The sequence below is a fragment of the Narcine bancroftii genome, chromosome 9 (assembly GCF_036971445.1).
Source record: "Narcine bancroftii isolate sNarBan1 chromosome 9, sNarBan1.hap1, whole genome shotgun sequence".
NCBI classification, from domain to species: domain Eukaryota; kingdom Metazoa; phylum Chordata; class Chondrichthyes; order Torpediniformes; family Narcinidae; genus Narcine; species Narcine bancroftii.
In genome coordinates, this window is record NC_091477.1 from 123,355,278 (window position 1) to 123,370,917 (window position 15,640).

A 15,640-nucleotide genomic window follows, 5' to 3' on the forward strand; every position below is an offset into this window, starting at 1 on the left:
CCCCCCTAAACTTTTCTCCCATCACCTTTACAGATGTTCTCAGGTGTTTAGCACTCTCACTCCAGGAAAATAGTGTGAGCTGCCACCCTATCTATCCCTCTCATAAATGTGGAAGAACAGAGAGTTCTTGATGCCCAGGTCCATAAATTCCCCAATGTTGCCCCACATGGATCAAGTGGTTAAGAAGGTGTATGATGTGTTGGCCTTCATTCATCGGGGGATTGAGATCAAGAACCATGAGATAATGTTCTTGTTGTTCAGGTGCCTTGCTATTCACGATCATGTCTCTTCATCCATCACGGTCTCTGACCCTCCAAATTGTAGCTGTTGCCTCCCCTGTTTCTAACCATGATGTTAATCCCTATCATTTTCATTCTCTGTTTGCCTCTGCTTATTCTTTCTTCCAGGTTCCTACTAAATGTTCTAATGTATCTCTTCACACGGTGTCCAAAGAATTTTGATCGCTGTTTTCTGATTCTTTTAAGTGATGTATGTTTTGTTTTTGTTCTTTGTAGGACTTCTTCATTTGTTATCCTGTCCATATATGACATGCACAGCATTCTTCTGAGAATCATCTCTGCTGAATTGATTCTTTTCTAATCCATGACTGGCAACTGTCCATCAATGTACATCAGCTGAGGTTCTAAGGTGGATGTCAATTCCTATTTTCTTGTCTGTTAGGATGTTTCTCATTTCTATAAATGCTGTTCTTACCTTTATATCTATTTCACATTTGCCATCAGAGGTTACCCATGATGTTGCAGCTCCATAAAACTCTGGTTAGACTACACTTGGAATATTGCGTTCAGTTCTAGTCGCTACATTACAGGAAGGATTAGAAGCTTTGGGAACGCCCTGTCAAGAGTACAACTTTGGTTGAACGATGGGAATCGAATGTTAGAGTTGAATGACAGAAGGAATGGACATAATATACATTTGGGTCAATGCTGGATTAATAAAATGGTCATGACACAGGGCTAGTACAGGGATAGGATTGTGTGGGTGATGGGCAAATGGAATAGGTGGAGCCAGCCAATGTTGGTGAGTCTCGAGACACAACTTCAGGATTGAAGCGCATCCACTTAGAACAGGGATGCAAAGGAATTTTTTCAGCCAGAGGAAGGTAAATCTGGAATTTGTTGCCACAGGCAGTTGTGGAGGCCAAGTCACTGGGTGCATTTAAGGCAGATATGGATTAGCCAGGGTATCAAAGGTGATGGGGAGAAGGCCAGGCAGATCATTTTTTTTTAAATGGGCAGTGGGAAAATGGATCACATCATGATTAAATGGCCTTATATTTTTTCATTCCATTTCTCATCAGTCTGAGGTCACATACATTTCCAGAATCAGGGCGTCTTTAATTGCTGTAGATGCAAAGATTCTTCTAGTAGTTTGGGCTTTATGTACTACCATGTCTGTGCCTGCCATGAGGTACTGTCCACAATGACATTGTTCAGCTCTTGACTGATGCCATGGTGTTCATGTACTTCGAATCAGGTTCCAGTTTATTGCCACGTGTACAAAGATGCAGGGACAGAGGCTGCTAAGACATCTCATACAAATTAGGAGGAACACACAGTACAGACGTTGGAGAGCTACCTATTGATTTGCAGCAAAGAGGTGGAAAATCTTGTGAAAAGGTGTAAGAATAGCAACCCAAGTTTTAGTGTGGACAAGACGAAAGAGATGGTCATGGACTTCAGAAGGACCAGGGCAATCACCCTCCACTACACATCAACAACTCAAGTTCCTCCAAGTTCACTTAACTAGTGACCTATCATGGACTCTCAACATCTCCTCAACTGTCAGGAAAGTGCAATACTTCCTGGGAAGTCATCTAAAGGCTACCGCGACCATCATGTCAACCTTCTACAGGAGCTCTATGGAGAGTATCCTGGCCGGCTGCATCACAGTGGGGCATGGGTGCTGTAGACCATTGGATTGGAGGTCAATCCACAGGACCAGAAGAGTGGCAGAGAGAATCATGGGTCTCCCTCTCCCTCATTGATCATTGTTTGAAAAGCATCTTTCAGCTGCTTCTGTCAGGGAAGAGATCCAAGAGAATCAGGGCCAGCACCACCAAGCTGAGGAACAGCTTCTTCCCACAGGCAGTGAGAATGCTGAACGACCAAAGGACCTGCTCCCACTAACCATCCGAGACTCTGCTACATATTAAACAATATTTATTTATATGTATACATCTAAATACATATGTAGTGTGTGCTTGCATGTGTGTTATGTTTAGTTGTATGTTTTGCACCGAGGACCAGAGAACGTGGTTTAGTCGGGATTTACTTGAATCTGAAGCATCAGTTAAAATGAGAGGCAGTAATGGTATTAGCAACCACACGGGAGGTAGGCAGACGTCAGGTCTGAGAGAAGTGATCTACAACCAGGTACCAGGTCAGCTGGGGCCAAGCTGAAGGAAAGCTGGTGCTGGTGTGACTTGTGACAGACCCACTGAGGTGGAGACAACTGCATACGATGGGCTCCACCTTGGGACTGACAACCGCAGGCATTCTGCGACACAGCTGATGACAAGAATCAGAAGAAAGGGTTGAGGAGGTGCAACTGGAATCAGAGGATTGAGCTCAGCATCTGGGTATGGCAGACTACACTGGAGGAGGCAACATGATCCTCAACCACTCTGAAGGGACTTTGTCTTATTCCCTTGTTTTGGCAAAACCTTTGAATAGCACACAAACGAAGCTTTTAACAGTACATGTACTTGACAATAATAAATAATATTAAATAATGGGGAATGAGCTTGGCCAGGTGATCAAATTTTCAGTGGGGGAGCATTTGGAGAACAGTGACCATACTGTAAATTTAACATAGTTATAAATGAGAATAAAACGGCCCTTCAATGAAACTACTAAATTGGGGAAGGCGAATTATAACTGTTCAGACAGAAAAATGTAGATTAGAAGCAGCTGTTTGAGGGCAAAGAAAATCTGACATTTGAAAGTCATCGAAAGGTCAATTGAATGGAATCCAAGACCAGCATGAAATCAGACAAGGACCTTAAGAAATATGCAAGAAAGAATGTAAACAAGAAGTTTAAAGATGATTCCGAAATTGGTGGTGAGGTGAACTGTGAAGAAAACTGACGAAGGTCACAATGGGATATTGATCAACTGGGAATGTCATTGGAAGGATAGCAGGTAGACAACTACCAAGTGATGCATTATGGGTCAGGACTTGCACAGTGAATGGCAGAGCTATGGGGAGTGCTGTTAAACAGAGAGACCTTGGGGCACAAATCTATAGCACACCCCAAAGATGTGTGCTTAGCCCACTGCTCTTCTCATTATACACCCATGACTGTGTGGCCAGGCACAACTCCAAAGCCATCTACACCACAGTTGTTGGCAGTATCACAAACGGCAACAAGGAAGTGTACAGAGGGAGATAGATCAGCTCGTTGAGTGGTGTCACAACAACCTTGTACCCAATGTTAGCAAAACTAAGGAGATGATTGTGGACTTCAGGAAGGAGTCAGAAGAACTGGACCCAGTCCTCATCAAGGGGTCAGTAGTGGAGAAGGTCAGGATCTGTCCTGAAGTCTCCATATTGATGCAATCACAAAGAAGACATGAGCGGCTTCACTTTGTGAGGTGTTTGAGGTGATTCAGTATGTCACTAAAGACTCTTGTAAACATAGTACAGGTGTACTATGGAGACCATTCTAGCTGGATGCATCACTGTCTAGTATGGAGGCACCAACTCTCAGGACACGAGAAAACTCCAGAGAGTTGTTAACTCAGCCTGCAACATCACAGGCCCCTAACTTCAAGGATAGCTACAAGAGGCGGTGTCTTAAAAAAAGCAGCTCTATCCTCAAAGATCCCCACCACCCAGGCCATGCCCTCTTCACTTTGCTACCATTGGGGGAAAAGGTACAGGAGCCTAAAGATGAGCACTCAACGGCACAAGGACAGCTTCTTCCCCGCTGCCATCAGATTCCTGAATGATCAATTAGCTAAAGACACTGCCTTACTTTTCATGCACTCTTATTTTATTTTTTGATAGTGATGTTGTAAGCTGGTTATAATATGAATGTTTTCACAGTGATGCTGTCACAAAACTTCAAATTTCATGACTTGTTCGTGACAATAAAATCTGATTCTATTTTTTATATAGTTACCTGAAAATGGCCACACTGGCAGACAGGGTGGCCAAGATGGCATATGGTGTAATAGAGAAACACAGAAATTGTAGATGCAAGAATCTTAAGTCAACATGAGAATTTGGAGGGAAGAATGGGTTAGGTAACATCCAAGGATAGAAATGGTCAGTCAACATTACATGCCAGGATCCTTTATTGAGACAGATAAAGAGACCTGACTCACAACTTTGACTGACCATTTCTGTCTCTGGATGCCGAGAGCCTGCAGCTTCTCATTGTTAACTCAGAGTTTTGGCAGGTTTGGCTTAATTGGTGGGGGCATTGTGTTCCAAGCTGAAGAGAACACACCATGAATGAAATGTACAGTCATATAGCACAAAACAGGCACTTCAACCCAACTCATCTGAGTAGATTATGTTGGGATTCTGAGCTCACCTCATTTGCCCAAATTTGATCCATTTGCTTTTACACCCCTCAATCCGTACATCTGCCCAATCAGAATTGGAAATTTATCGTCATGAAGTTAGTTGTTTTGCTCCAGCATCACAGGTACAAACATTGCTGTAAATGTCATTTTAAAAATAAATAAATTAGTGCAAAAAGAAGAGAAAGTGAGGTCATATCTGTGGGTCAATATCCGTTCAGAAATCTGATGGCAGAGGGGAAGAAGCTGTTTTTGTACCATTGAGTGCTCATCTTCAGGCTCCTGTAGTTAAGAAGGTTAGGGAGTGATTTGGTTATAATTTTCAAGAAACACTGTGAATAGACAGATATACCATCAGAGAGCAGCAATGATCATCAAGGATCCACACCACCCAGCACACGCTTTGTTCTCGCTGCTGCCATCAGGAAAAAGGTATCGGTGCCACAAGACTCGCACCCCCAGGTTCAGGAACAGCTGCTCCCCCTCCACCATCAGACTCCTCAATGACAAACTCAATTAGGGACCCATTTATGGATACTCCCTTTCGCACTTTTAAAAAAAAAACTTTATTTATTCATTCAAAAAACAAATAATATATGACACATGCAGCAATTAAACATGAACATAAACATTTTATATATACATATATATATATATATATGTATATATATATATATATATATATATATATGTATATATATATATATATATATATATAAATAAAGAACACCCCCCCCCCCTTCAGCCAACTCTACTAAGGAGAGCCATAAGAAAGAAAAAAGAAAGAATATTAAAGAAAAAGTTAAATATACATATTAAAATCTAATCAATATAAATTGAAATGTAAATATTCTGAGTATAACATCCAGTTATTAATAAAAAAAATTATAATTATCATGAGAAACATACATAATTTTTTCCATTATTAAACAATATTTCATCTCATGATGCCATCTATTAATATAAATCATATTTGTATCTTTCCACATACTAGCAATACATTTTTTTGCTACGGATAAAGCTAAATATACAAAAGCAAGCTGGAACTTATCTAATCCCAAGCCTTTCAGAGGTTGCAAACTACCCAATAAAAATACTGTTGGATCTAAAACTATTTTAATCTTATACAGATATTCTAAAAACGATTGAATTTTCTTCCAAAAAGATTGTATATGTATACATAACCAAACAGCATGAAAAAAAGTTCCAACCGTCTCACCACATCTAAAACACAAATCTGATTCATTAAAACCATATTTTTAAAATTTTTCAGGTGTCAAATATAATTGATGTAAAAAATTGTAATTAATCATTGCATAACGTGCATTTATCAATCTAGTTACACTATCAGGTATCTAACCCATCCTCTTCAGAAAAAGTAAAACCAATAGCCGCTTCCCATTTAATTTTACATCTATCCCAACCCTTTTTATCCATACCATTCTGTAATATTTGATACATAAATGAAATATAACCCTTCTCTGGTACCTTCATAAGAAAAGTCTCAAATTTAGTCATTTTAGGTAAAATCATCTCTCTACCAAACATACATTTTACCAAAGATTGAATTTGATAATAAAGAAATAAAGAATTCTTATCAATACCAAAATCTTCCCTCATCTGATTAAAAGATAAAAACACCCTCTTTAAAACAATCTCCCAAATTTTTCACACCTTTAAATCTCCAATGCCATAAACTTTGATTATGTATTGAAAAAGAAATAAGTTGATTATTATACAATGGAGTCAAAGCCAATAATTTACCCCTAGAGCCTATCATTTTATTTTTCTTTATCCATAACTTCATTAAATGTTTTAGTATAGGCACATTATATTGTCGTAACAAATTTATATTCCACCTAAACAAAAATTGATGTATTTCAAATTCAGAAATACTTGCCATCTCAATTTTATCCCAACTAGGAGGCTGTACCAAATCCATCAATAAACTAATATATTTAAGTTGAGCTGCCTCAATAATTCTGAAAATGTGGTAAATGTAGTCCCCCCTAACATATTTCCAAGTTAAGTTATTCAAAGCTACTCTCGAAAAATTTACCCCTCCATAAAAACTTCCTAACCATTTTATTCAAATCTCGAAAAAACATTTTGTCAAGTAAATACAGAATAAATTGAAACAAATATTGTATAAGCAGAAAAATATTCATCTTAATTGTATTTATCCTTCCCTTTAAATTAATAAGTAAATCTTTCCATTTAATCAAATCAGTTTTAATTTTTTTTCATTAACGGAGCATAATTTAATTTATATAAAGATTGATAATTAACATTCAAAATTATACCCAGATATTTTATTCGATCAGTCCACTTCAAATTAATAATATTCTTATAAACTGAATAATCTCCTTCACTTACTGGTAATATTTCACATTTTTCCCAATTAACTTTACATCCAGAAAGACGTCCATATTGTATTAAACATAACATAACAATTACAGCACGGAAACAGGCCATTAGGCCCTTCTAGTCCGCACCGAACCAAACACCCCTTTCTAATCCCACCTCCCTGCACAATGCCCATAACCCTCCATCGTCTTCTCATCCATATACCTGTCCAACCTTTTCTTAAATAATACAATTGACTCTGCCGCCACTATTTCTCCCGGAAGATCATTCCACACAGCTACCACTCTCTGAGTAAAGAAGTTCCCCCTCATGTTACCTCTAAACCTCTGCCCCTTAATTCTTAACTCATGTCCTCTTGTTTTAAACTTTCCTCCTCTTAACGAAAATAGTCTATCCACATCCACTCTGTCTATCCCTTTCATAATCTTAAATACTTCTATCAAATCCCCTCTCAACCTTCTACGCTCCAAAGAATAAAGACCCAATCTGTCCAATCTCTCCCCATACTCCAGATGCTTAAACCCAGGCAACATTCTGGTAAACCTTCTCTGCACTCTCTCCACTCTGTTTATATCCTTCCTATAATAAGGCGACCAGAACTGCACTCAGAACTCCAAATTAGGCCGCACAAACGTCTTATACAATCTCAACATCACCTCCCAACTCCTATATTCCATGCAATGATTGATAAAGGCCAGCATACTAAAAGCCTTCTTCACCAACCTATTCACGTGAGTTTCTACCTTCAGGGAACGATGTACCGTCACTCCTAAATCTTTCTGCTCTTCTGTATTCCTCAATGCTCTCCCATTTACCACGTATGTCCTATTCTGATTCTTCTTACCAAAATGAAGCACCTCACACTTATCAGCATTAAATTCCATCTGCCATTTTTCAGCCCACTTTTCTAAGCAGCCCAAATCCCTCTGCAATCCTTGAAAACCTTCTTCATTATCCACTATTCCACCTATCTTAGTATCGTCTGCATATTTACTAATCCAATTCACCACCCCATCATCTAGATCATTAATGTATATAATGAACAACAATGGGCCCAATACAGATCCTTGAGGCACACCACTGGTCACCGGCCTCCAACCTGACAGACAATTATCCACTACCACTCTCTGGCCTCTCCCTTTCAGCCAATGTTCAATCCATTTGACTATCTCAAAATTTATACCTAAAGACTGCACCTTCCTAACTAACCTTCCATGTGGTACCTTATCAAAGGCCTTACTGAAGTCCATATAGACAACATCCACTGCGCTACCCTCATCCACATTCCTAGTCACCTCTTCAAAAAATTCAATCAGATTGGTCAAACATGACCTTCCTCCCACAAATCCATGTTGAGTGCTCCTGATCAGACCCTGTCTATCCAGATGTTTATAAGTACTATCTCTAAGAATTTTCTCCATTAATTTACCTACCACAGACGTCAAACTTACAGGCCGATAGTTGCCAGGCTTCCTCCTTGAACCCTTTTTAAATAACGGAATCACATGCGCAATGCGCCAATCCTCCGGCACTATCCCCATATCTAATGACATTTGAAAAATTACCGCCAGAGCCTCTGCTATTTCCTCCTTCACTACTCTCAATGTCCTGGGGAAGATCCCGTCTGGTCCCGGAGACTTATCCACCTTTATATTCTTCAAAAGCCTTAAAACTACACCTTTTGTAATCTCTATATTCCCCATATTTACCCAATTTGCTTTTTTTTATCCCACATCTCCCAATATCCTTCTCCTTAGTGAATACCGAAGAAAAGAAACTGTTCAATATCTCCCCCATTTCTCTAGGTTCCACACACAGTTTTCCACTCTGATTTTCTAAGGGACCAATTTTGTCTCTAGCTTTCCTCTTACCATTAACATATTTGTAGAACTCTTTTGGATTCGTTTTCACCCTGCTTGCCATAGTTTTCTCGTACCTTCTTTTAGCTTTCCTAATTCCTCTCTTAAGATTCCTCTTACATTCAATGTATCTTTCAAACATCTCCTTAACTCCATGCTTCTTATATCTAATGTACGCCTCCCTTTTTCTTCGAACCAAGTTTCCAATATTCCTTGAAAACCACGGCTCTCTCAAACCTTTTGCCCCTCCTTTTAACCTAACAGGAACATAAAGCTTTTGCACTCTCAAAATCTGATCTTTAAAAGACTTCCATCTCTCTACTACATCCTGCCCATAAAACAAATTGTCCCAATGCACACCCTGCAAGTCCTTTCGCATCTCCTCAAATCTAGCTTTTCCCCAATCAAAAACCTCAATCCTTGGCCCTGATTTCTCTCTTTCCATAATGACATTGAAGCTGATGGCATTATGATCACTGGACCCGAAGTGCTCGCCAACACTAACCTCCGTCACTTGACCCATCCCATTTGCCAACAGTAGATCTAACACTGCTCCTTCTCTGGTCGGCACCTCTACATATTGTTGTAAAAAACTATCTTGCACACATTTCACAAACTCTAACCCATCCATTCCTTTCACAGAATGTGTTTCCCAATCTATATGTGGAAAATTAAAATCTCCCATAATTACAACCCTGTGCTTATCACAAATATCTACCATCTCCCTACAGATTTGCTCCTCGAGGTCTCGGTCCCCTCCGGGTGGTCTATAATACACCCCTACAAGTGTAACCTCTCCTTTCCTACTCCTCAGTTCCACCCAAATAGCCTCCGTGGATGTGCCCTCTAATCTATCCTTCCTAGGCACCGCTGTAATATTTCCCCTGACAAGCAATGCAACCCCACCTCCTCTTGTCCCTCCGACTCTATCACACCTAAAACAACGAAACCCAGGGATATTCAGTTGCCAATCACATCCCTCCTGCAACCATGTCTCACTAATTGCTACCACATCATACTTCCAAGTATCAATCCACACCTTCAGCTCATCCACCTTTTTTACAATACTCCTGGCATTAAAATATATGAATTTCAGGGATTTCCCATTTTTTAATCCCTGTTTTCCCTCATCTTTAAGAACAACATTATTTACTTTTCCTGCCAATTGCCCTTCATCTTCTTCCAGAGCATTTCCCTTCTCTATCACCTGCCCATCCATATTCAAATACTTACAACAAACTTTCTTTGTTTGCATTCTAACCTTCTCCTTACTGCTCTGTACTATTTTGTTCCCTCCCCCCAACCATTCTAGTTTAAAGGATCCTGAGTAGCCCTAGCAAATACCTCTGCCAGGATTCTGGTCCCCCTGGGATTTAAGTGTAACCCGTCCTTACTGTACAGGTCACATCTCCCCCAAAAAAGGTCCCAGTTATCCAGAAACTTAAAACCCTGCCCCTTACTCCACCCCTTCAGCCACGTGTTAATCCTCCACCTTATTCTATTTCTATTCACACTGTCACGTGGCACAGGGAGTAATCCAGAGATTACCCCCTTTGCGGTCCTTCTTTTTAACTCCCTACCTAACTGCCTGTACTCACTTTTTAGGACCTCTTCTCTATTTCTCCCTATGTCATTGGTACCTACATGTACCACGACCTCTGGCTCCTGTCCCTCCCACTTTAGGATATCCGGGACACGAGCAGCAACATCTCGGACCCTGGCACCAGGGAGGCAAACCACCATCCGGTTCTCCTTGCTGCGTCCGCAGAATCCCCTATCCGTCCTCTTAACTATGGAGTCTCCTACCACAATTGCCCTCCTCTTCCTTTCCCTCCCTTTCTGAGCTACAGGGGCCAACCTCATGCCAGAGGCACAGCCACTGTCACTCCCCCCAACCTTGATGTCCCCCTCAACAGTGCTCAAAGAGCACAAAACATTCAAAACATTCCTTCAAATTCAAAAGTGACTGAGCTGGGTTTATTAAATACACCAGTACATCATCAGCAAATAAATTAATTTTATACTCATCTAAAACTTGCATACCTTATATCTGTGTATTTTGTCTTATCAACTGCGCTAAAGGTTCAATCACTAACACAAACAAAGCTGGTAATAAAGGACAACCTTGACGAGTTGATCGAGTTAACTTAAAAGATTCCGAAATCAAACCATTCGTCAATCCCCTCGCTACTGGTTTACTATATAGAGCCCTAATCCAACCAATAAAAGAAGGACCAAATTTAAATTTCTCCAAAACTTTAAACAAAAAATTCCATTCAACTCTATCAAATGCTTTTTCTGAATCTAAGGTTATCACCATCGGGTGATCTAAAGATTGTCAAAATCTGTTAATCAAACTAATCACACGTAAAATGTTATCTGAAGCATATCCATTCTTTATAAAACCTGTTTGATCCATATGAATCAACTTGGGTAAAAATTTAGCCAATCTATTTGCTAATATTTTAGCTATTATTATAACAACCAACTGAAAAACCTCACAAAGATTAGCGTATACAGAGCCACTGTCATACCCACACTCCTGTTCGGCTCCGAATCATGGGTCCTCTACCGGCATCACCTACGGCTCCTAGAACGCTTCCACCAGCATTGTCTCCACTCCATCCTCAACATTCATTGGAGCAACTTCATCCCTAACATCAAAGTACTCGAGATGGCAGAGGCCGACAGCATCGAATCCACGCTGCTGAAGATCCAACTGCGCTGGGTAGGTCGTGTTATATGGCGAGCTCTCCACTGGCCACCGTGACAGAGGTGCACCAAAGAAGAGGTACAAGGACTACCTAAAGAAATCTCTTGGTGCCTGCCACATTGACCACCACCAGTGGGCTGATATCGCCTCAAACCGTGCATCTTGGCGCCTCACAGTTCGGCGGGCAGCAACCTCCTTTGAAGAAGACTGCAGAGCCCACCTCACTGACAAAAGACAAAGGAGGAAAAACCCAACACCCAACCCCAACCAACCAATTTTCCCCTGCAACCGTGTCTGCCTGTCCCGCATCGGACTAGTCAGGCACAAACGAGCCTGCAGCTGATGTGGACATTTACCCATTCCATAAATCTTCGTCTGTGAAGCCAAGCCAAAGAGAGAAAGAGATTTTATAATCTACATTTAACAATAAAATTGGTCTATATGAAGATACTTTCAAAGGGTCTCTATCTTTTTTAGGAATTACTGTAATTAAAGCACTAGAACAAGACTCAGGTAATTTATAATGTTCTCTAACTTGACGTAATACATCCCCAAACACTGTAGATAAGTTATCATAAAAAATTTTATAAAATTCAACCGAAAATCCATCATCACCAGGCTATTTACCATTCGGCATTTCCAGCATAGCCATTTTAATTTCCGTATCAGTAAATGGTTCTTCTAACTCCTGTATATCTGCATCCTCTAATATCGGTAAATTCAACTGTGATTAAAAAAAGATCAATCGATCCAGTTTCCTGTTTTCCTTCAGATGTATATAACTTTTTTATAAAATGAATAAAACTCATCATTAATCTCACGAGGTTTATGTAATAAGAGAATTCCGACTAACAGCATTAATAGTTTTCAATATCTGTTCTTTCTTTAATTGCCACGCCAATACCTTATGTGTTTTCTCTCCCCATTCGTAATATCGTTGTTTAGTCCTATTAATCACATTCAAATTGATAAGATTGCAAAGTATTATATTCCAATTTCAGCCTAGATAATTCTACTTTCTGATCTTCTGTAGCATCTTTCTGAAATTCGTTTTCTAACTCATCGATCTGTTTCTCTAATTCAAGACTCTGATTTAATCGATTCTTTTTTATTTTAGAAGTATAACTAATTATTTGTCCTCTCAAATAGGCTTTCATAGCATCCCATAATAAAAACTTACTTTGAACAGAATTAGAATTTTCTTTCAAAAAAAAGTTTTTTCAAAAAATCAATAAATTCCATATTTTTAACAACATTGTATTAAATCTCCAACGATAAGCTATTTGAATTTTCTCAGAAGTTTCATATGTAAAATTTAACAGAGAATGATCTGAAATCACCCTACTTTTATATTCCGCTTGTTGTATTTTCCCTTGTAAATGTGCCGATACTAAAAAGAAGACAATCCTTGAAAATGATTCATGTCTAGATGAATAAAAGGAAAAATCTTTCTCTGTCTGATTAAGACATCTCCAAATATCTACTAAATTAAGATCTTTCATCAACACTTGGACCTGAATTGCCATCTTGGATTTTTTTAACTTTTTTTGGAGATTTATCTAATAAAGGTTCCAAAATACAATTAAAATCACCACCAACTAAAATATTATCATTAGCCTGACCCAAACATAAAAACGCATCTGAAATAAATACCTCATCATCTGCATTTGGGGGATAAATATTAAGTAAAGTCCAAAATTCACTAAAAATCTTACAATTCAATTTAAGAATACATCCTGCCTTTTCCTCCATTGATTGTAATTCAAAAGATAAATTTTTATGTATCAAAATTGCTACACCTTTAGATCTAGAATTAAATGAAGAAGAATATACATGCCCAACCCAGTCCCTTTTTAATTTCATGCTTTCCTTCACATTCAAATGTGTTTCTTGTAAAAAGGCAATATCAATTTTCATTTTCTTAATATACGCCAAGACTCACTTATGCTTAATCGCACTATTTAATCCTCGAACATTAAAAGTAGCAAACCTCAACTTTGACATATCTTCTATTATTACTAAATACCAATAATATCTTTATATAAAAACTCAAATCAATGTATATAGACCCTCCAATAGAAAAATCACAAATTAAAAACTAAATAAAATGAAAATAAAATAATAAAGAAAAAAAAAAGAAAATTCCCCAGCCCCCCAAAAAAACTACCAAAAGGTAGTAATCCTCTAAACAAAATTTGGTGTGGGTCACCCACCAGAGGCTGATGACTAGTAAAGAACTTAGTGCAAATCTCTCCCTAACCAGCCAAACAAATCAATAACATCAAAATATCATAACAAAAGAAGAAAAATAGAATAAGAAAATTCTTCTTTTCAACCAGAAGATTCCAATCTCGAAGATCCCATTTCAGAAGGAGGTAGACTCTTTCCATTCCCGTTTTTCCCATTTCTGCCATTTCTTCTCTTTCCAGAACAACCAGATTTTTCTTTAGGAGATAATGCTGGACTACGTCTTTGTCCTCTTATATTTGGCAATGAATCAGCAAAAATCATTGCTTTATGATCAGTTTCAAGAAACTGAAATTGATAGTCTCCATAAAACGCCTTCAACACTGCAGGATAACGAAAAGTAGACTTATAACCTTTACGCCACAAAACTTCTTTAACTGGATTGAATCGACGTTGACGTTGAATCACCTATTGACTCAGATCAGGATAAAAAAAAGACTCTGCTATTCTGAATCAATAATGGGCTTGTCGTTGTCTTACATTTTGTACTGCAAGTCGAAGAATTGCTTCTCTATCCAAATAATTCAAGCATTGAATTATTACCGATCTCAGTGGTTGACCAGCTGAGGGTGTTCTTTTTAAAGCTCTATGGGCTCTTTCCAGTACCAATCCCCCAGAGAAAAATTCTTGCCCTAATACTTGCGGAATCCAGTCTTTAAAGAAACGAAGAGGATCTTGTCCTTCTATACCTTCTGGCAAACCGACAATTTTCACATTATTCCTTCTGCTTTGATTCTCCAAGTAATCTATTTTTCTTTCTAGCTCCTTCTCACATTCTCCTAATTCTATGACTGATTTTTCCACCTTCAACAAGTTTTCTGTGTTAGAAGTCACTTGTTGTTTACAGTCCAAAAAAGCAGTCTGAAATTTTTAAAATTCTTCATAGGATACATCCACACGTGTCTTAACCATATTTATTTCTGAACTTATACCAGCATTCATATGAACCATTTCATTCATTTGAGATGTCAACAAAGGTTTTATAACAGCTTGAATAACTACATTCAATTGCATACACTGTGATTCAGTAAAGCTCAGCTCTGCTCTCTCTGACATAGTGGCAGAACAAGGTAACTGCAGCTCCTGCTGCAACTCAACAGAAGGCATTTTAAAAGTTTTACTGCGGGTCTGGACTCCCAGCAACGGCACCCCGACTTCCTCAGGGGGTCGCCGCTGGTCTCCCCCTGTATCTCATTGTTTTTTCATCAATTCGTGAAGAAAAGCGATTTCTTCAGATTGAAATCCTACCTGATGTGTGTTCCCTCCGTTGAAATCGAAAGGCTTTCCAAATCGGGGTCCACTACTTGGGAACACGCACCTTCTTCTGGAGAACGGGTAATTCCAGCACCATCCTTCATTTGGTGAGTAATAGATTTTTTTTTCAGCCCCCACAGGCGATCTTTGAGGTTTAGACAATGAAGAGATTGAGCCTGGGGCAGTATCAAGTCGTCTCGGCCCCAAATCTTCAACACTTCGAAAATGTAACTTCTTTTGAACTTGAGGTTTAATCTTTTAACCATTAGTGGCCATAATAATTCCTTAATACTTTAAACTAAAATTTAAAAAGTTTAAACTTGAAAGCAAAGAGTTAAAAAATGGGTATTTAAAAGTCTGGCCAGAGCAGTCGAGATTGCACGTCTGGACTTTACGCCACCTTGCCATACCGCCCCCCCCCCACTTTTGCACTTTATTGATATTTTCTATTTTCTCTGTATTGCACAGTTCATTTACAATCATTATCTGTTTATTATTCTTTATTTGTTTACATGTGAATGTGGTGTACAGGGTTTTTTTTGCCAATAAGTGGTAATTCTGCCTTGCCTGCAGGAAAAGAATCTCAAGATTGTATGTGATATCATGTATGTCCTCTGACAATATATCTGAAATCAAAATCTATGTAT

The 15,640-nt window shown here is 38.9% G+C and overlaps 1 protein-coding gene across 14 annotated transcripts in view; it reads right to left on the reverse strand.

Annotated features, from left to right (window-relative positions):
- The window catches only part of tp63 (tumor protein p63), a 314,779-nt gene that overhangs the window by 265,495 nt on the left and 33,644 nt on the right, over positions 1-15,640 (reverse strand). For 9 of the 14 annotated variants that reach the window (XM_069897649.1, XM_069897652.1, XM_069897648.1 and 6 more), the window contains one exon: positions 4,565-4,690. The exons of the other annotated variants lie outside the window; for them this stretch is intronic. Coding sequence is in view for 1 of the 9 variants with exons in the window: in XM_069897656.1 (XP_069753757.1) it covers positions 4,565-4,569 (5 nt within the window). In the remaining 8 variants the exon portion in view is untranslated. The remainder of the gene's footprint in view (positions 1-4,564; positions 4,691-15,640) is intronic. 14 annotated transcript variants of the gene reach the window in all.